This window comes from Hyperolius riggenbachi, chromosome 1, assembly GCF_040937935.1.
Source record: "Hyperolius riggenbachi isolate aHypRig1 chromosome 1, aHypRig1.pri, whole genome shotgun sequence".
NCBI classification, from domain to species: domain Eukaryota; kingdom Metazoa; phylum Chordata; class Amphibia; order Anura; family Hyperoliidae; genus Hyperolius; species Hyperolius riggenbachi.
Window position 1 is genome coordinate 282,014,008 of NC_090646.1, and position 22,828 is coordinate 282,036,835.

At 41.6% G+C, this 22,828-nt stretch overlaps 1 protein-coding gene across 1 annotated transcript in view; it reads left to right on the top strand.

Annotated features, from left to right (window-relative positions):
- Nucleotides 1–9,936, top strand: part of ANTXR2 (ANTXR cell adhesion molecule 2) — a 227,514-nt gene extending 217,578 nt beyond the window's left edge. The window contains exon 18 of the mRNA XM_068233653.1: nucleotides 7,230–9,936. Within this exon, the coding sequence (XP_068089754.1) occupies nucleotides 7,230–7,268 (39 nt within the window). The 3' untranslated portion in view covers nucleotides 7,269–9,936. The remainder of the gene's footprint in view (nucleotides 1–7,229) is intronic.
- Nucleotides 9,937–22,828: the final 12,892 nt, after the last annotated feature.

A 22,828-nucleotide genomic window follows, 5' to 3' on the forward strand; every position in this document is an offset into this window, starting at 1 on the left:
TTTCCGTGCCGAAAGTCGCCACAGCGCCCCCGCTGGAGCCAGCAAAGGTAAATATTGAACTGACAGTCGGGGCACAGTCGCCGGCTGTTCGGAGGGCTGCGGCGAGACCCCCGTGGGACAGAGGACGGCGTGGGAAGCCTCATTAGGATCCGGAGGCTTCCCCCACCCGAGGTGAGTACCCCCCAGGGGAGGTTTTTGTTGTTACAGAGTCTCTTTAAAGGGATACTGTAGGGGGGTCGGGGGAAAATGAGTTGAACTTACCCGGGGCTTCTAATGGTCCCCCACAGACCTCCTGTGCCCGCGCAGCCACTCCCCAATGCTCCGGCCCCGCCTCTGGTTCACTTCTGGAGGTTCAGACTTTAAAGTCTGAAAACTACTGCGCCTGCGTTGCTGTGTCCTCGCTCCCGCTGATGTCACCAGGAGCGCACTGTGCAGGCACAGAACATACTGGGCTTGTGCTAAACACTCCTGGCGATGTCAGTGGGAGCGAGGACACGGCTGCACAGGCGCAGTGGATTTCAGACTTTAAAGTCTGAAATTCCAGAAGTGAACCGGAGGCGGGGCCGGAGCATCGGTGAGCGGCTGCGCGGGCACAGGATGTCTGCTGGTGACCATTAGAAGCCCCAGGTAAGTTCAATTCATTTTCCCCCGAGCCCCCTACAGTATCCCTTTAAACTTCTGACCTTGCATGTTTATGTGCCAGTGTACACAGTCCTAAAACATATTAGCAAAAACAATTAAAGAAGGAGATAGGATATTCTTTCAGGAGTGTTTCGGTAAGGGCCCATTTACACTTAATCAGTTGGTGTGCATTAGTGTGCATTGGTACGCGTTAGTATGCATTTTTTCCATAGCAGTGCATTGTGCAAAAGATTTCAGTTAAAATGCGTTAAGCGTGAAAGGTGCCATAGGAAAACATGGGCATACTTTGAAAATCAGTTTTCTTTCAGTAGTAACTGAGAGCAACTGATTAAGTGTAAAAGGGGCCTAAGACATTCCTTTACAGGTTACTAATATTGACAGCTTGCTAAAAGACATGCAATAAATTAAGCTTCTGTGTTAGCCTCGTGTTTTTTTTTCTTAAAACACTGCACAGAAAGAAAGAATTTTAGATTTTGGAAGAGTCATCACACGTGTATAATTGTTAAGGGTCCTTTTACACTTATGCTGCTTTTACAGTGGGACATTACTGGTGCACGTTAGTGCAGCCTGTAACGCTCCCCCAATGCACAGCAATGTAACACAAGTGGGCTGTTCACAGTGCCCACGTTGCGTTACATGTAACGCTGCACATTGTAGTGAAAGTGCAGCATGCTGTACGTTCTACCGCGTTAGACTGTTTGCACATGCTCAGTGGGGGGCAGAGAGGAGGCGGGGAGATGCCGCTACAGTAGCCGCGCACATGGCTACTTAATATGCACTGCACTGGCGGCCGCTGATTGGCCGACGGGACCACGTGATGCGGAGTGTCTCGCTCCGCATCACGTGGTCCCGCCGGCCAATCAGCGCCACTCTGGGAGACCTTATGCGGATAGAGCCTCCTAACGTGGCTCACTCTAACGTTCTCTCCCGTACCACCATGCGTTTGCGTTAGGGGCACGTTATGTGACCATAACGTCCCCTAAAACGCAACGTCTTAGTGTGTAAGTAGCCTAAATGCATTGGTATGTGTTAGTGCGCTTTAGTATGCATTGGTATGCGTTTTTTCCATAGCAGTGAAAAGCTTACAGTTAAAACACGTATAGTGGGAACTGAGCCATAAAAAGCATGGACATTACTTTGAAAATCAGTTTTTTTTAGTTATTAGGCCTTGTCCACAACTTAAATCACAATCATTGCGATTTTGTACACAAATTTTTTAGCACCTCCCAGTGCTTACCTGTGCCTTAGGGATTTTTTGTAAAGCATCTAACTAAGCGCTTTTGCAGAGCGATTCATTTTTTCACTTCCTGACGTCAGTGAACTCTTTCACCCGGAAATAAATAAATACAATGTATTTATTCATGAAAGCGTTGGGGAAATCACTATACAAAGCACTTTTTCAAGTATTTTGCGATTTTCCTATACCTTCCATTGAGGCAAATCACCCCGAAAATGGTACAGGCAGAACTTTGGTGAGCGGATCATAATTGAACCACTCATATGTGAACACTCTCATAGGGAATCATTGCACACGCGCTTTTAGGACGATTTTAAAAATCGCTGGCGCTTAAATAAACCCGAAAGCGCCCTTAGTGTGAACAAGCCCTAACTGAGAGCAACTGATTAAGTGTAAGAGGGCCCTCAGTGTGTACATTGGTGGTGAGGGATGGCTTCTTGCGCACAAACAAAAAAGAGCAGTGACCGAGCAGGACAAATGTAGGATTCAGGATACAGTCAGTATAGACTAGCAAGAAATTATAATGTGGTTTCCAAAGAGGCAGCTGGGAGGAACCATAATGACATATAGTGAAACATAGTGCATTTTTACCTTAAAGGGATACTTAAGTAAAAAAAAAAAAAATTTTTACTCACTGTGAGGAAACGCGGAAAAGCCGCCGCTAGTACTCAAAGTAAGGCGGCTGATTCCGCGTTCAACATGGCAGATAGCGCGCAGCCGGAGCGCGGAGAAACCGCTACATGCCCAGACAACAGGGCGGCGGATTCCGCGTCCGACGCGGCAGGTAGCACGCATAGGCCTACTCTTGTCAGTAATGCGGAATGCGGAGAAAACGCCGCACGCACTGACAGCGGTGCGGAGGATTCTGCATTCAACACAGCAGGAACATTACAACACATGTCTGGTGTGGCTGGGACTGATAGTCCACACTGGTTCAGGAGGACGCGCGCGCAGAGAGGCAGGGCCTTTATGACAGTCAGAAGGGAGTCAGCTGACCAAGCCGGTCAGCTGACAATTTCAGCAACTTCCATTGGTCCAGCACTTAGGGGAGGCGCTAGAGAGCGCTGGTGTATATATACTGGGTGCTGGTCATTTCTCTGGTGTCTGGCGTTGCGATCACTACGTGGTAGCACTCAGACCTTGTCAGTATCTGTGTTTATTAGACAGTTTCGTAGGTGTTGATGATCACAGAGCTCACACCTTAGCCTAGGAATTGTATTATTATCTGTGTTATTATCTAGACCAGTTTCCAAGGTGTTGGTGGCCAAGGAACTCACACCTTAGTCTAGCAATTCTGTACCATCTGTATCATTATTATTATCTAGTCTAGTTCCAGGAGTGTTGAGAATCTAGGAGCTCACACTCAAGCCTAGGCATTGTTGATTATCTGTTATGACCTTCTGCATTCCTGACCATTCTTCTGATCTCTGATTCTGTACCTTTGTCAGATCTGTTGGTGACACTTCCTCATTGGTGTCACTCACGTTCTGTCCTTCCCATTTCAGCCTAGCTCCGCCCCTTGGGGAGCTTCAGACCTGTGGAAGGAACCTGATCTCAAGCAGTATCTCCCACTGTTTAGCACCCTTCTCCCGGGTGCTCTCCTCAAAGTATTTCTGTTGCACCAAACACTCTTATCACTCAGGTGTCCAGAGGTTAGAGATATATCTGATTATCGGTGATACTGCAGATCATCAATAATCGGGTATATATCTGTATTCTCGGTGATACTGCAGATCACCGGTAATCAGACCCTCTCTGTGTTACACCGATTGTTACACTCACCTGGGGCAACCCTCAGCCCCCTGAAGCTGTATGGTGCCCTCGCAGCCTCGCTCTGATCCTTCTGTCCACCGCCGGCGGCTACTTCCGTGTTCGGCGACAGCCGCCGACAGGCTGGGAACGCGAGTTATTCTCCGCGTTCCCAGCCGCTATATAACCCTCTATGCTGCTATAGCGTATATGTTAAACGCTATAGCAGCATAGAGGGTGATATAGCAGCTGGGAACGCGGAGAATCACTCGCGTTCCCAGCCTGTCGGCCGCTGTCGCTGAACCCGGAAGTAGCCGCCTGCGGGGACAGGAGGATCGGAGCGAGGCTGCGAGGGCACCATACAGCTTCAGGGGGCTGAGGGATGCCCCAGGTGAGTAAAAATCTTTTTTTTTTATGACTTAAGTATCCCTTTAAAGAGGAACTTAGTAGCAGGTAAGATCAAGTCAGCACACCATTGTCACAATGCAGTGTTCCGTTTATTGCATAAGTCAGCTCAGACTTGACAATTGTTTCGGAGCCACAAAGGGTCCGCTTCTTCAGAAAAGTGTCTTAAAACACTTATTTTCATCGTGTTTGACATTTCTGCCTGTGAGAAACCATGTTGATGCAGGCAGACCACCTTTTGTTATATTGTTGTGTTCAGTGTTTCCATTGTGTACATTTTTTTTAGACCATATATCAGCAAAATCCTTCATTTTCTGCAAGCAATGTAGTAGAAAGAGGATTTTTAAAAGCAAAGTGTTTGCAAGACAGATTCTGTTGTTTTATTAAGATTGTTCTTTTAGTCACTTAGTAGACGTTTAATTTTTTATTACAAACTAATTATGTTTAAAAGCAACCTCACTTTACAACAATGCAGTTTTCACAAGTGCCTAAAGCATTTGCACAGTAATTGCACAGTTGTATTTGCATACAAAAAAAAGTTTATATTGCATACAGTATATCTCTCTGAGAAGATGAAGTTAAAATTCCAAACAGCTTTGAACAAGTGCTGTAATATTACAGTTTAAATGTTTGACCTATGACAGCGCAACCTGGATTGCCATTATAGTGATAATGTGCTCAACTAATTGGAGGGCTGAACTGTTTTCAACAGTTGTGTTACTACTAAAGAAGCAAAGTATCATATGATTTGTTAGAACCTGATACATGTTGCTTTACCCCATTACGTTGCAATTGCAAGAGGGTATGACTAAGCAAGATTGTATGAAGTATGATCCTGGTAATTCACCACTAATCTAATTACTACTGTATTCTCATTTGGTTTGCCTTCAAGAAAGACTTACTTTTTATTTTACACCAGAGTGATCTTACTCCAGTCTAAATGATAAAATATTCCTCAAACTCCTCTATTGTATGTCCCAAATGCTCTATAAATAACCCCACATTATTGTACTTTCTTTGGAGTTGTCCACCTCTTCTGGATTCCAGGCAAGTAGTAAGATTCCTCCACGATACAATGAATTTCCCAGTGTCACTTCCTCTCAAAATATGCATCTTGAATATATTTGAAGAGGGGATCTCCAAATATAATAAGACATTCATGATTGAGACCCTTTTCCCTGCTTCACAGTGTATAGCATTCCTCTTGTCGTCCCCGCTCTGCCAGTCCATTAAATTATTAGGGTGCAGAATATATTGCCCTATTACATTTTTAATCTATAGGCATGGAGGATATCCACAGAAGTTCTCCTGTATTTGGAATAGATGGCTGGACAGTCCACACATTCAATAGCCTGTCCACTATTTGATTATTTGATTATCTGCATCCTTGTTTTTATCACCTGCTCATATCTCCCCTCAGTAAAATGTAACTTTATTTACTTTCACTGGTACTATGTATATGTGACTTGTGTCTTTTTTTTATTACTGTACTATGTTAATTCTTTATTCAATAACAAATATTAATGTTTGTGGGATATTTGTCCATATTCCCCAGACTTTGTCAAATTGTAAGGGCAAGTAATTTTTGTGTATAATAGAGAGACAGTGACCAAACCAATTCAGTCCCTAAAAGAGATTGAGGGTGGAGAGGGAGATAGCTGTCTAACTGCTATTTAAATGTTGAGATCAGTAAGTCTCCAATGCCCAATAAACAGATTTTGGGATCCATGGTGACATTGTTTCTTTTTACAATGCACAAAGTCAGTAACTTGTTTTCAATATATTTTGATGTTGTGAGTCATGTGGAGTGGGCAAACATAGGCATATTCTGCAAATAGGGCTGTTGGTACCTGAAAATGTAGATATCCGCTTGGACATCATATAAACCTGGTGTAGGATATGTCTACAATGTGTATATAAACAGTATCTTTATATGTACTTTATCTTTCTGACGTTATGAATTGAATTGTGGTCATAAATTAAATGTATGAATTAAATTTGTACTGCAGAGCGTGTGTATTGGAGGGTGGGGCAATGCCCTTTTCTTTAGACAGACATCTCTAAGAGCACTCTTTACTGTAATACCTCTATACTGCAGAATTTTCAAATGAATAGTAGTTGATGATGAAAAGACAAGTAAATCTGTTATCCTTTAGAGATATCTGTAGTTGGATTTTTGTTCTGTTTCCTGACTTTATTTTGGCAACAATGATTTTAAAATAGAAAGTTTGTTTAATTGTTGTCTGTGGCACTGCCTGGAATATTTTTTCACTTTCCATAACAGGAAGTTTTTATCTTTCTCCAGCAAGGACAGAGCAACATTAAGCAAATTCATTTTTTTAGTGTTAAAATTCATTTCCTGTCCCTTAAACCAGGGCTCATGTCAAAATGGTTTCTCAGGGACATTGTTTTAGTGATCATCTTATCAATAAGAATGCAAAAAGCTGGGAAAACCTACAGAAGTAAAACTTTGCAGACTATCTACAACTGCAAAAAAAAACAAAAGCTGGGATTCGCTCTTAATTAACACTACTTGTTTTGTATTAAACTGTTATATGTTAAAAAAAAAAGTTTTTTTTCTCTTTTAAATTATATTATTATTATTATGCATCATATCATAGGTATAGGTTCTCAAGAAAGCCAAATGTTTACATATAGGGCCTATCCAATTCAGTTTTCTTTTAAATTTTCTCCTGGTGATATTTTGCAGAGGGCTGAAAAGTTATTTTGAACAGAAGATGAAAAATGATCTCCATAGAGAAAAAGTGAATTGGATCGGGCCCATATGCTAATAACAATCTAGTTAAGAAATGTATGGTATTCAATTCAGAAATCAAATTAAATGCAGAAACAAATACTAATACATTCTTCTGCTTATTCTTAAATGTTAGAGCCAAGTTTCCAGTAATATTTATTCTCTAAAATTAATATGTATGTATGTATTCAGCACCTTTGTCTATGAGTACCTAGCATATTTTTTTTTAGCATGAATTAATTAAACAATTCAGTAAATTTACAGTTTGGTATACATAGGTTATGTAAGCCTGCAAATCATATGCTTAAAGCTACATGTAGCTTTACAAGTGTTATTATGTAAATAGGAAAAAATGGTATCCTCCTATTTTGAGATGTTTTATTTGTATAAATATATCATATTGTTGTATATGTTTGCTAATGTGTTTTATCTTTTTTACAGGGACGTTGCATCAACTTTTCCCGGGTGCCTTCAAATTAATAGAAGATAAAAATGCTTTTTCTCCATTCATCAAAGAAATCCTGAAGAGACCTGTGACATAGCCTGAAATTATGTCTGAACCTCAGAATCTTGCCTAGAAAAATGATTTGCATGAGTCACTTTTGCTTCCACCTTCTACATTTCTTGTGTATGATAACAAGAATATTCACACAGACATAAAAGGAAAATATATATAAAAAAAATAGTTCAAATAATTATGGTTCATAAAATAGCCAGAAGTGCACCAAACTGTTATGGCCAGTGGACATTAGCCATAACATCTTGCTATGTGGAAACGTGAAGCTTGGGAGACAATACCAGTGTCTAATTCAAATGGGGACTTTAGGCCAAAAGCAGAAGAAATAATTCCCACCAGGCCAAGCAAGTGCAAGAGTTCATTGGCTCATAGCAATGTCATTGAACAAAATCTTTTACAATGCCCCCATCTCCAAGTGCCTTACGGGCACCTTCTGACTAAATATCTTGCCACTGTAACACTGAGAAGTGCACACGCATGACAAAATATAGACAAAATGCCTTGAGGTAGTACTAAGCAGAAAAGATTTTGCCTTTTCGGTTCTGAAGACACCTTTCTTTCATTATGCACTTCAGACGGCAGGAAAATTAATAGAGCGTTATTTTGCAGAAAGACAGCCTTAAACTAAAGGTCTAGAGCTGGTTTGAGGGACTGATACATCAAGACCTTGACACTGTGACTGCTAGATCACATTTCCCTTCACTGTCTTCAAAGTTCAGTAGCCCATGAAGTATTATTAGCTGTATACATACCTTACAGCTTTTGTATGCATAGTATGTGTTTTTATTTTTTTTAATAATACAATCATATATGGACAAATACTAATGTTACCGAAGATTCCTCTCCCTCAAATCTCCAAAGGCTTTCAGCATCACAATTCAGGAACTCTCTTTGCATGAAAATTTCAAAGTTTAATTAATATAATTAAAGTCAACAGCAAGCAGCAGCCTGTGAAGATTTTGCTCATCTTTTTTATGCCTTTTGACATTGAATGACCTACCACTGTATGCGCATTACTTCTAGAGATTGTGAATTGGCCAGGATTCAGCAGTGAAAAGGCGTTCTTCTCTCAATTGATAATTTAAACATACACAGGCGTGCCTCCCATCACAAACAAAATATATGTATTCCATTTTTTTAAAGGAAAAATAGCGTTGTGTCTCGTTGACGATCCCAAATTATGTTAGCGTGAGCGGAAACACTGTGGGGGAGGAAGGAGGCAGCAGCTGAAGAAAAAGGCTCAAATGATCTAGTCACTTTCGATACTGTACTTCAGATGCAAAATGGATATTCGAGTCGAAACCTGACAAAGCACGCCTGCTTTGATGTGAACTGGTGTAGACAATGACCAGTGGCTGGGTCAGTGGGATGTCTCTCTGCAAGCAGGAAGGCTTATCAAATGACACTAAAAATAAGTTCAACAACCATCACAGTTGAGGGGAAAAGGCGAACATTTCACATTTGGTGGGCATGCATGTGCGCAAGATGGGAAGAGCTATGCAAGGCATCCTGGGCTAATTATCCGCCTTGTGCTCTTCATCAGAATTGCAAAGGACATAAATAATTCTGTTGGTCATTGTCCAAGCACCCGGAACTATCTATAATGGAGAAGAGCTAAGATATTTATGTTTGCTTGCGGCCCTTGCCCCTTTTGTGCATTGAAACTTCACTGCGTACAGAACAAAGAGGAAAAATAATCAACCCATTTTATTTAAATATGTTGTCAAGATATTTTACATTTTGCAAGTCCAGATATACATTCGTTAGTAATATCCATACATAGCAATTATGCCTTTTGGATAACCTTCAGGTCCTGGGATGTTATGGTATTTTGTTTATAATTTTACATGCTTTGGATATGAAAAAGTGGCAAATGTCTTGCTAGCTTGTGTATATATATGTTGTGAAATTCTGTATGAAATAGCTGTAAATGAATTCATAGTATTTGTTAAGATATTTACACATTGCAACTATTTAGCAATCACAACTGAATTTTCCAGTACAGATTTTTGTTTTGTACTTTGCAACACAACCCTGTAGAACATTATCTGCACTAAATGTTTAAGTAATGTACTCTGGTAGTATAATAAGTTCAAACATTCAATTTTTAAACAAACCAGTTACACTCATGAGTGCTGAAATCCACAGTGATTTTTATTCTTAAAGAAATTTTATATTTTAATTGTTTTGTTATTTATGTGCTTTTTGAGAGAAGTTGTATTTTTTATTTTGTGTAAATATGTTATTTCTAAGCAAGATGTCTAATCACCAAAGAAATCAAATATAGTGTATGTTTACAATTTAATTTTAAAACTTTAGTTGGAAACTATTTTTTCAAACTCTAGCCTTTGCAGTTTCTAAAAGTCAGCCAAAGGTATATTGCAACTTGTAGGTTATATTTGGTACGTTCATATTGTAATTTCTTCACACTTCTATAAATCATTCTGAAATAGTTTGGAACCACATGAATGTTATTTCTATCGAACTTTTTGAAGATATTCTGATTGCTTAATAATAACAAAACTTGCGAGCTGGTTTTTTTTTGTGTACCATTAAATTCTTGCCTGCCTCAGACAGTATTAATGCTACAGTACTATATTTATGCTTTTTTAATAAAAAACTTAAAATGTATTTACATTACTCTTTCTGAGTTTGTTAACGTGTACAGTGATCATGATATTTTTGGCATTGTGTGTATGTGCAACAGGGAATTTTAGTGAGGATGAACATCGAATAGAGGAACTGTTACCCAAAAGATTAGTTGAATACTTCCAATTTCATGTCTATTCATTTTGATATTTCATCTGAATAAAAGAATGGGGACATTTCACAAATAAACAAAACCAACACTTGGGCCCATATGCAATTACATTTTTCACCTGACATTTCTCCTAGGTGATATTTTGAAACTTGTCAATAAAATGATTTTTAAACCATCAGCAAGGAAAAAAATGCTCAAAATAACTTTGATAGCACATTTTTGTCTACTTTTTGATACTTGTTCCATTGCAAAGTGCTAAAATGTTATTTTAAATGGAAGATGAAAATGTGTCTCGTAGGAGAAAACTCAGGTGAAAAAGTGAATTGCATATGGCCCCTGGTGTTGTGAACTTGTGTTTTTCTTCAAACATGTAGTCATGCTGAGAATTTTCTATATTTTAAAGTATTATTCACATGATTAAATGCTTAAAATGAGCCCAAAACATCTTCACTATATGCTCCTCATTGAAACATGTACTCAAACCAATGTACATAAAATATTAGTTAAACACATATATAGAGTTTTGCTTTTGATAATGTATCAGTCTTCCTAGCAAGTCTTGCAAGACAGTGCTGATAACAGAAGCCAGAGAGCTTTATGCTATCTAAATTTACATCCAGATTAAAGGGTTAATTTATAGAGAAATGCTTTTAATCTGATTTTTATAATTACCTTTTTTATTGCAGAGCAGTATAGGTGTGTTTAATTGCTCATATTTGATAAACATGATAAATAGACTAAACACTGCGGTTTGATCAGTCATTAAGTAATATTTCAGTAATTCTCTAAAATATAATCGCCTAGTTTTGGGATAGCAGAAAATATATTCCTGGTGTGCATTTAGTGAAACGTAGTAACTTAGTACTTGCACAGTAAATAACTTAAAGAAGTGTAAATAATATTAAATTGATAAGTTGCGGTTTAGACAATATACAAGCATCTCAATTGTAGACAAAATTGTATTTTCTGACATGAGTAGTCTCATTGATTGCATTGATTGCTGCCTGACTTTTGTGAATGGATTCGCATGAGGATTTGCATGAAGATGAAACAGTGTCATTTCTACTGATTTCTTGGGATTTAGGTGACAAATTATTAACGTTAAGACATAGAACAGTGACAAAAAGCTTTAAAAATACAATTCTCCTGCCTGTCAAAGGAGATTTTCAATTCATTATTCTGACACAACAAAGCAAACTATTGATTTTTGCAAACTTACCAATCAAAGGGCTTGATTCACTAAACCGTGATAACTCATATCACTGCCGTTTTCGCAAACGCGAAAATACGCGTGTAAACGGCCGTGATATGAGTTATCACGGTTTAGTGAATCAAGCCCATTAAGTGGTAGTGTACTTTTGTGGTTTTTTTATATGTAACATGCACATGTGTAGCAAGCAGAAAATGTGTATATTTTTATTTGTAGTAGGCCTGAAATAGTTGAAAAAAATAGTTTTACAATAAAAATTGTTTTTGCATAACTCTCATTCATATGTGACCAGTAAAAGGTGCACAACTATTTTAAAAGGAGTGCTTAGAAAGTCGGTCACTGTAAAAATCTGTGAGAAGCATTTTCATCTTTTTCCTACAGAAATGCTGTGCAAGTAATGGATCATAAAGAATCCATTGCTTTTTGCTGCTTTATGTATAGTATAGACACTATCTCTACATGTCACATTGTTTTCCTCTTAAACAAATGTCATTATTTAAGAGAATATAACAGAAATAAGGCATTTTGTGTAGTCAGAATGCCAATTATGTTTTCGGATCTTATTTTGCATGTTTATATTTGTTTGTTTTGCTTTTATTTTCATGTTCATGAATTGGCAAGAGATTATTTCTTCATTCTATTTTTATTTTAAATAATTAAGATGTGCTGATTCTTAAAAAGCTTTGTCATTTATTTATTAGAAGTTTTCACAATTACATTGAGTAAACGTCATATTACTTGTGTATTTTGCACATTTTTGAGGAAGACCTCCCAAAATATGACAGATCATTCATGACTGAAACATTGTTTGCCGCTAAATAATGTATTGCTCTCAGATGGCTATCCCCTATTTGTCCATCCTTAGCAGACTCGAAATCTAGAATTAATAAGACATTACTATATAAACGACTAGTTTATAAACATAGAGGGAGACCCCATAAATTCTCCCAAATCTGGGAGAAATGGATTGACAAGTCTCATGATTAATAGTATCATTGATTCTGCTCTGGTCTTTTTATATATGTGCTTTTATGTAATTTTGTACATACAATCTGTACAAGAACACCCAGCTATTATTCCTGGGATTACTCCGCACTTTTTTCCCCTTGTTTGTATAATGTTCCTTATTATTCTCTCATGCACTTATCCATGAGTAATGTGTTCTTTTCTTTTTTTTTCTCTACCCTTTTACTATACTAGGCTGCATGTATTTTGTACCCTGATAACATTTTTTGAACTTTTTTAATAAACATCTTTTGTTTAAAATGTCATATTACTACAGCAACTGATATGTAACTGTGTATGCTGTGTATTTAGATACATTTGCCAGCAGCAGCTTTTAAACAAAGGCAACAAAAATGCAAGTGTTGATGTTCAGTCTTATCACATAGCCAGGAATATGTTTTATCAGTTACTAAGCAAGGCTAGCCTATACCTTCTATGGGGACTAATGCAAAACATTTCACAGAACATGTAAAAGAAAAAAAAACAGCACAGCTGTCTCACATTGTCTGTGCTAGGCAACTAGTCAAAACGCACAATTCCAAATAATGCATATAATTACATAATTACATATTTTGTCTTTGCTGATGAGGGCTGTAACACTTTAAAGTGGATCCCAGATGAACTTTTACTCACTGCATAATTGTGTTCCTTTCCTATTGAATATAGGGCATTCCACAAGCCAAATACTTTTTTGTTTTTGTTTTAATACTCTTAATTCCCTATAAACTAAATAAGCCACGCCCACAGGTTTTCAGAGAACCAAGGCACTTTCAAACAGTAGCAAGGGCTCATGGGAGCTCAGTCTGGGCAGGAAGAGGGAAAGTATTACTAGCCAGAGATTTCAGAGGCAGAGGGGAGGAGGAGGGGGGGGGGTTGCTCAAGATGCAGATAAGCCTGCCTCTGTGTAATGTTTACAAACAACATGGCTGCTGTCATTGTATCACAGGAAGAAATAATCATATTCTATTAAAGCTGTGTGTAGCTAGATTTGCTGTGTAAACGATCTAAACTTTAGATAAGATATATAGACAACTTACTTGTTATAGTTTTTCATCTCGGATCCGCTTTAAGTATGCTCAGTGAGCTACCCCAGTATTTGAAAAAAGAGCTTCATGGTTAAATAAAGAGCTTATATTAACTTTTGAGTGTTGCAGACCCTTATTGTACTGACTATGGATTAGCTCTGGGAAGCACCCGAGCTGTGTCGTGGCACACTCAGCTATATTTAATTTGCTATTGGGTGCTACAACCACTTTGTGTATGCTCCCTAGTGTGTGTAGACATGTATACTGTGTTGCATGTATGCCAACTATCTGCTTCCTCTATTAAAGTTTAGGTTTAACTTCTCAGGGTAAGTCTGGAAAATGGAAACATGTCAAAGTTTTCTTATGGTCAATGGATTTTAAAAATGAATTAGTGTTATTAATTTACAAAGCATTAACATGGCACCTAAAGAAATAAGCATACAGATGAAAAAGTATGAACACAGAAGAAGAAAGTTGGATACAGATTAAAATAGAAGAAGGGAAGAAACAATGTTTTTATTGAATATTTTTTATAAAAGTTTTAAACTAAAGTTTTAATATCCTGCAAATACTGTATTTTAAAATTTAATTATAAATAGGTAAAAATTACCCCCTTTTTCTATTAACTTGGGAGGTGCAGATACATTGGAGTCCCCTTTTTACAGGGTTCTCCCAGAATCCATTATAAGCCTCTCATTTCACCCAGGAAACACCCAGATATGTGTGAGGTTAATTGCCCCACTTCACAAAAGTGAGGTTGTGCCTATCAATGGCAATTTGCAAGGAGCAGGAGGGGTTTTGCTACTCCCTTTATTTTTAAAAATGCCCCTTTATGTTATAGGCTGTGTTGGATGGTGTTGCACAGGTAGCAGAACTCCACTTTAGTGAACTCTGGAATTTCTGGGTTCTACCAGCCAGCATTTGGGACAAGGGGTAAATTGTTGGTGGGGAGAGGCACCCCTTTTTCCTTTTATATGCAATAGTTGAATATTAATGAAAACAACATTTTTCTATACATCCCCAATCTTATGGACCATGTTACAATACAATAATACAATAACATTTCTATGTTGGTTGGTATTGCTCTCAGTGCACATGATGGTGACCTCTGCAATCCTTTGGCTATACCAGCTTGCATTGAAGAAGACAAGGGGGATAGTGGGAGGGTTTCAGGTAACACTCTCTCTCTCTCTCTTATTATCTCACCATTTTTGTAAATATTTTATTTTATTTTTACATGGGACATCCATGCAGTCCTACTGTACTCTCCCTCCAATTATAGTTACCTACCACCCTCCTGACCCTGCTTCTGTTTTCTTAGATCACTTTTCTGCACTTGTCTTACCTCTCGGCTCCAGACCTTAAATACCTCCCCACATGTGCTCCTGACTGCTTGTCTGCTATTTCCTCTTTCATGACATCTCGCTTAAAACGTAATATGAGTAAAACAGAACTAATCATTTTTCCACCCTCTCTGTCCACCTCTCTGCCTGACATCACAATAAATGTTAACAACACCCCTATAACTTCAGTATCAAAGCACAGTCCTTAGGGGTCATGTTTGTCTCCTCTCTCTTTTATTCCTTACATTGACTCCCTAATCAGCTCCTGTCATCTCCAACTCAAAAACATATCTTGCTTTGGAACTTTTCTCACTCAGGACACTACTAAAATGTTAGTACATGCTCTTATAATATCTTGTTTGGACTATATTAATATACTGTCTTGTGGGCTACCAACTAACCAGTCTATACTGAACTCGGCTGCTCAACTCATTCATCTTTCTTCATGCTCTTCCTGCTGCTTCTTTTTGTCAAGCTCTTCATTGGCTGCCAATAAAGAAGAGGATCCATTTCAAACTCTTTACCCTAACCTACAAAGTGTGAGAAAACACGGAAAAGCCGCCGCGAGTACTCAGAGTAAGGCGGCTGATTCCGCGTTCAACATGGCAGCTTGCGCGCATGGGCCTGCATCCACTAGCCTGACGGAGCGCGGAGAAACCGCCGCATGCCCAGTGAACAAGGCGGCGGATTCCGCGTTTGCACGCATGGGCTTACCACTAGCAGTATGGCTGAACACGGGGAAACCGTCGCATGCTCTGACAGCGGTGCGGCTGGCCCCGCGTTCAAACCAACAGATGCATTACAACACATGTCTGGTGTGGCTGGGAGTGGGACCGATAGGCCACACAGGTTCAGATAGACGCACACACGCGCGGAGAGGCAGAGCCTTTATGGCAGTCAGAAGGGTGTCAGCTGATCTAGCCGATCAGCTGACAATTCTATCAGGTTTCATTGGTCCAGCACTTAGGGGAGGCGCTGGAGAGCGCTTGTGTATATATACTGGGTGCTGGTCATTTCTCTGGTGTCTGGCGTTGCGATCACTACGTGGTAGCACTCAGACCTTGTCAGTATCTGTGATATTATCTGTGTTATTATCTAGACCAGTTCCAGGGTGTTGATGATCAAGGAGCTCACACCCAAGACTAGGCATTGTTGATTATTTGTTATGACATTCTGCTTTCCTGACTACTCTTCTGATCTCTGATTAGGTACTTTGCTATATCTGATACTCTGTTGCCAAACTCTGCTTGTCTTAGGATTCCGCATCTGTCTCCTGTCTCTGTCCCTGATCTGTCTGTCTGTTGCCGACCCGGCTTGCCCGACCTCGAGAGCTATTTCCTCAGTCAAGAGATAGCTCACAGACCTGTGGGTGACACCCTTCCTTGGTGTCACTCAAACTCTGTTCTTCCTACTCCTAGCCTGACCCCTCCCTCGGGGTTAGTCTCAGACTTGCGGAAGGAACGTGTTACCGTGCAGTACTCCTTACTGCTGTGCACCTGCTCCTCAGGTGCAGTCCTCAAAGTATTTCTGTTGCAACAAACACTCTTATTACCCAGGTGTCCAGAGGTTAGAGATATATCTGATTATCGGTGATACTGCAGATCATCAATAATCGGGTATATATCTGTATTCTCGGTGATACTGCAGATCACCGGTAATCAGACCCTCTCTGTGTTACACCGATCGTTACAGAACGCCAGACCGAAAAATGCAAATGGACGCACACACCGACCGTCTGGGCGCACTTACCACTTCGGTGGATACCATCAACCAAGTGCTGGGTAATCACCGGGCGTTAATTGACGCTTTGTCCGGGTCTTTACAAACCCTCCAGACGGCTGTGGATGAAGTGCGATCTCCTCCTAGCACAGACATACGCATGCCTGTACCTGAAAAATTTTCTGGTCACAGATCTGATTTCCGAAATTTTAGGAGTAGAGTGTTATCATACTTTGAGTTGAGACCTAGATCTTCAGGAACTATGGCCCAAAGGGTCACATTTATTAAGACTTTGTTATCAGGCGATTCTCAGACCTGGGCGTACAGTCTACCCGCTGGAGACTTAGCCCTAACAACTGTAGATGATTTTTTTAAAGCCATGGCAATAATTTACGACGATCCAGACATTGCCTCGACTTCTGAGCGGAAGCTCAAGTTGTTACGTCAAGGCAAGAGTCCGGTCGAGGAGTATGCTGCTGAATTCAGAAAGTGGTCAGTATCCGCCAGGTGGGACATCTTTGCCCTGTTAGATTATTTCTTATCAGGGTTATCAGATGAGGTCTCTGATCTTATGTTAGGTCAGCCTGAACCTAAGACCATTGATGAGGCCATTTCATCGCCCATCAGGATCGACCGTAGGCTACGCTATCAGAGACAGACCCGGGATAGAAATCATGTAAGGATGGTGTCCTACGTTGTGCCTCCTGTGACTCCACCTTCTCCCGTTTCATCTCCACCCGAACCAATGCAGATTGGTCGGTCGAAGTTGTCTCAAGTGGAGCGGAGATGCAGGATTTCAGAGCAGTTATGTCTTTATTGTGCAGAGGGGGGTCATAGAGTACAGAATTGCCCGAAGAAATCGGGAAACGCTACTGCCTAGGAATAGTTGGGGGTAATACCCTAGGCGTACAACTTTTACCCCTAGATGATAAAAGGTTGCTTCTTCCTTGTACGATTGCATGAGAAGATTAATCTGAAGTCACTGAGGCCTTCGTTGATTTGGGCTCAGCGGCTAATTTTATGGATTACGAATTTGCTAAGAAATTGGGAATTTCGCTCACCCCGGTAACACCACCTATCCAAGTTACGGCAGTGGATGATTCCCCCCTGCAACGTGACCGTCCTCTGTCTCAGGATCCAGAGGTGGGAGTCACTATAGGGGTGTTGCATAGGGAGAAGTTGTTTTTTTTTGTGTTACACATGACAACCTCCACTATCATCCTTGGCATGCCTTGGTTACACCTTCACTCCCCTCAGATTAATTGGGCCACTGGTCAGCTAACAAGCTGGTCAGCCCATTGCTTTCATCATTGTTTAGTGAGGGTAACCTTGGGTCAGACCAGGATTCATGTGGAGGGAGTACCGGAACAATATTCTGAATTTTCAGATGTGTTTTGTCCCAAAGCTGCAGAGAAACTACCTCCACATCGTCCTTTCGATTGCCCCATTGATCTCCGATCTGGTTGTATGCCCCCTAGAGGTCATCTCTACAATTTGTCTGGGCCAGAAAAAGTGGCCATGCGAGAGTACATCCATGAAAACTTAGCTAAGGGTTTCATTTGCCCTTCCCGGTCGCCTGCCGGAGCAGGTTTCTTTTTTGTAAAGAAAAAAGACGGAGGCCTTCGGCCATGCATTGATTCCCGGGGCCTGAATAAAATCACAGTAAAAAATCGCTATTCATTGCCTTTGATAGACGATTTATTCACTCAGGTCACTCAGGTCATTTTTTCGAAATTGGATTTGCGGGGTGCATACAACCTGGTGCGGATCAGAGAGGGCGATGAGTGGAAGACGGCCTTTAACACACCCGATGGGCATTACGAGTACCTGGTGATGCCCTTCGGGTTGTGTAACGCCCCGGCCGTCTTTCAGGAACTCATTAATGAAGTATTCAGGGAGGTATTGGGTAAATTTGTTCTGATATATCTGGATGATATACTAATCTTCTCAGATAACCTCTCTGAGCACAGGGCTCATGTCAAATTTGTGCTGCACAAGTTAAGACAGAACATGCTTTATGCTAAATTGGAGAAATGCATTTTTGAGGTAACATCTGTCACTTTTCTGGGGTACATAATTTCCACCTCGGGCCTTTCTATGGATCCTGCCAAAGTCTCTGTTGTCCTGGAATGGCCCCAGCCAGTGGGACTAAAATCTCTCCAGAGATTTTTAGGATTCGCTAATTACTATAGAAGGTTCATAAAGGGGTACTCCACAGTCATAGCACCCCTCACCAGTCTCACAAAGGAAGGGGCAGATACCAACCACTGGTCACCCGAAGCTCTGGCTGCTTTCTCCACTTTGAAAGAATTGTTTTGCTCTGCACCCATTTTGAGATACGTCGACACCTCCTATCCCTTTATTGTGGAGGTGGACGCCTCGGAGGTCGGGGTAGGGGCTGTGCTGTCTCAGCGTTCTGGGTTGCAGGGAAGATTACACCCGTGTGCCTATTTCTCTCGTAGGTTTTCACCAGCAGAGAAAAACTACGATATAGGCAACAGGGAGCTCCTAGCCATTAAATTGGCCTTCGAAGAATGGCGTCACTGGCTAGAAGGAGCAGAACATACGATTACCGTTTACACTGATCACAAAAATTTGGAATACATTGAGGGGGCTAAGAGATTGAGTCCCCGTCAAGCTCGGTGGTCACTGTTTTTCTCGAGATTCAGATTTGTAATTACGTACACTCTGGGTAGTAAAAACATTAAAGCGGATGCTTTTTTCCAGATGCTTTGAGCCGAGACAGCACAGCCCTCAGACCCAGAGACTATTATCCGGCAGAGAGTAGTGTTGGCAGCCACAGAGACCTGGAAAAACTGGATGGAGACTTTAAGTCCCTTCCACCAGGATGTTCCTGAAGGAAAGACTGAAGGGGTGATGTTTGTACCACTGCCATTTTGTCTCCAGATATTGCAGATGTTCCACTCCCACAAAAATGCTGGACATCCTGGGGCCACCAGAACACAGGACATTGTTGCGAGGTGTGCTTGGTGGCCTTCATTGGCAACTGACTGCAAGGAGTATGTTAGAGAGTGTGCAGTATGTGCAAAAAGCAAACCCTCCCGCCTGGCACCTGTGGGAACGTTGCAGCCTTTGCCCACCCCGAGTGAACCATGGACCCATTTGTCCATGGATTTTGTGGGTGAGCTTCCGAGGTCTGAGGGCATGTCGGTCATTTGGGTGGTAGTCGACCGTTTCAGTAAAATGGCCCATTTTGTGCCCCTGAAAGGACTCCCCTCGGCCCAGGAGTTGGCCGATCTTTTCATCATCCACATTTTCCGGCTACATGGAATTCCGGAAAACGTTGTGTCAGATCGGGGAGTCCAATTTGTTTCTAAATTTTGGAGGGCATTTTGTCATCAAATGGGCATGGAACTGTCATTTTCGTCGGGCTACCACCCACAGACCAATGGTCAGACTGAGAGAATTAATCAGTCATTGGAACAGTTTCTAAGGTGTTATGTTGCGGATGCGCAAAATGATTGGGTCAAGTTCTTGCCGTTTGCAGAATTTGCGCACAATAATTTGAAAAGCTCTTCCTCTGGATTTTCTCCGTTTCAGGTGGTAACTGGAAAGTTGCCTAAGTTCTCCCCACTGCCAGTAGTTTCCACGCCGTTTCCAGCTTTGGAGGCTTGGCAAAAGTCATTTAAGAACATTTGAGGGATCGTGAAAAATAATTTGAAGAAGGCTTTTCAAAGTCAGAAAGGTCAAGCTGACAAGAAACGCTCCTTAGAGTGGAAGTTCCGGCCAGGAGACTTGGTCTGGGTGTCCACACGTCATTTGACCCTGAAACAGCCCCCGCCCAAGTTAGGACCCAGATTTGAGGGCCCTTTTCCAGTGACCAGGAAGATCAACAATGTTACTTATGCCATTGATCTCCCTGCCAGCATGCGTGGTGTAAGATCCTTTCATGTGTCCCTGCTTAAGCCAGCAGTTCATGTAGGTTCCACTCCTCCTCCTCCTGTGATGGTGGATGACCAACCAGAGTACGAAGTATAAAAGATTGTAGACTCACGTGTTGTACAGAACTCAGTGCAGTATCTAGTTCACTGGAAAGGGTATGGTATAGAGGAGAGAACATGGGTACCTGAGTGTCGCATGCATGCGGATAAATTAAGGAGGGAGTTCCACGCTTTATATCCTGAGAAACTGGGTAGGAGCTGTCCGGAGTCCACTCCTCAGGGGAGGGGGGTACTGTGAGAAAACGCGGAAAAGCCGCTGCGAGTACTCAGAGTAAGGCGGCTGATTCCGCGTTTAACATGGCAGCTTGCGCGCATGGGCCTGCATCCACTAGCCTGACGGAGTGCGGAGAAACCGCCGCATGCCCAGTGAACAAGGCGGCGGATTCCGCGTCTGACGCGGCGGTTTGCACGCATGGGCTTACCACTAGCAGTATGGCTGAACGCGGGGAAACCGCCGCATGCTCTGACAGCGGTGCGGCTGGCCCCGCGTTCAAACCAACAGATGCATTACAACACATGTCTGGTGTGGCTGGGACCGATAGTCCACACAGGTTCAGAAGGACGCGCGCGCGTGTGGAGAGGCAGAGCCTTTATGGCAGTCAGACGGGTGTTAGCTGATCTGGCCGATCAGCTGACAATTCTATCAGGTTTCATTGGTCCAGCACTTAGGGGAGGCGCTGGAGAGCGCTTGTGTATATATACTGGGTGCTGGTCATTTCTCTGGTGTCTGGCGTTGCGATCACTACGTGGTAGCACTCAGACCTTGTCAGTATCTGTGATATTATCTGTGTTATTATCTAGACCAGTTCCTGGGTGTTGATGATCAAGGACCTCACACCTCAGTCTAGGGAAAACTGTATATTATCTGTGTTATTATTTAGACCAGTTCCTAGGTGTTGATGACCAGGGACCTCACACCTCAGACTAGGAATTAGCTTTCCCATTTAGTTATACTCAGACAAGTTCCAGGGTGTTGATGATCAAGGAGCTCACACCCAAGACTAGGCATTGTTGATTATTTGTTATGACCTGCTTTCCTGACTACTCTTCTGATCTCTGATTAGGTACTTCGCTATATCTGATACTCTGTTGCTGAACTCTGCTTGTCTTAGGATTCCGCATCTGTCTCCTGTCTCTGTCCCTGATCTGTCTGTCTGTTGCCGACCCGGCTTGCCCGACCTCGAGAGCTATCTCCTTAGTCAAGAGATAGCTCACAGACCTGTGGGTGACACCCTTCCTTGGTGTCACTCACACTCTGTCCTTCCTACTCCTAGCCTGACCCCTCCCTCGGGAGAGTCTCAGACTTGCGGAAGGAACGTGTTACTGTGCAGTACTCCTTACTGCTGTGCACCTGCTCCTTAGGTGCAGTCCTCAAAGTATTTCTGTTGCAACAAACACTCTTATTACCCAGGTGTCCAGAGGTTAGAGATATATCTGATTATCGGTGATACTGCAGATCATCAGTAATCGGGTATATATCTGTATTCTCGGTGATACTGCAGATCACCGGTAATCAGACCCTGTCTGTGTTACACCGATCGTTACACAAAGCTCTCCATAATCTCTCTCCCATGTACATCTTCTAATTTCCAGATACTAACCCAACCACAATCTCTGATATGCACATGACCTTCTTTTGCACTCCTCTAGAATCACCTCCTCGCATTCATGTATACAAGATTTCTCACGTGCTTCACCCCTCCTCTGGAATCCCCTTCCACAACACATTGGTCACTCTCCAACTTTTGATAACTTTAAACGCTCCGTTAAAACTCACTTTTTCTGATGAGCATACTCTCCATATTAGGCCATTCCTCCCTTGACCTCTGGCCAAGTTGTACTCCTTACTAGACAGCATAAAAACACATTGCCTCCAGTTATGAATATTGTATATAAATCAATAATAATAATAATGGGACAACACTGAAAATATAACACTTTGATACAATGTAAAGTAGTCAGTGTACAGCCCGTATAACAGTGTAAATTTGCTGTCACAAAATAACTTAAACACAGCCACTAATGTCCACTGGCAACAAAAGTGAGTACACCCCTAAGTGAAAAATGTCAAAATTTTGCTCAAAGTCTCAAATATTTGTGGGCCCACCATTATTTTCCAGCACTACCTTAACTCTCTTGGGCATGAAATTCACTAGAACTTCGCAGGTTGCCTCTAGAATCCTCTTTCATTTCTCCCTGACAAAGCTTGTGGAAACATTTCACACTTGCATTCCTCCGCCTTTTATTTGAGGATGACCCACAGATGCTTGGACAGTCCAGCACCTTGACCCTCAGTTTCATTAGTAAGGAATCGGTCATCTTGGAGGTGTGTTTAGGCTCGTTATCATGTTGGAAGACTGCCCTGGGGCCCAGTTTCCAAAGGGAGAGGATCATGTTTTGTTTCAGTATGTAATTGGACATGTTGGCATTTATGGTTCCCTCAATGAACTGTAGCTCCCCAGTGCTGGAAGCACTCATGCAGCCTCAAACCATTACAC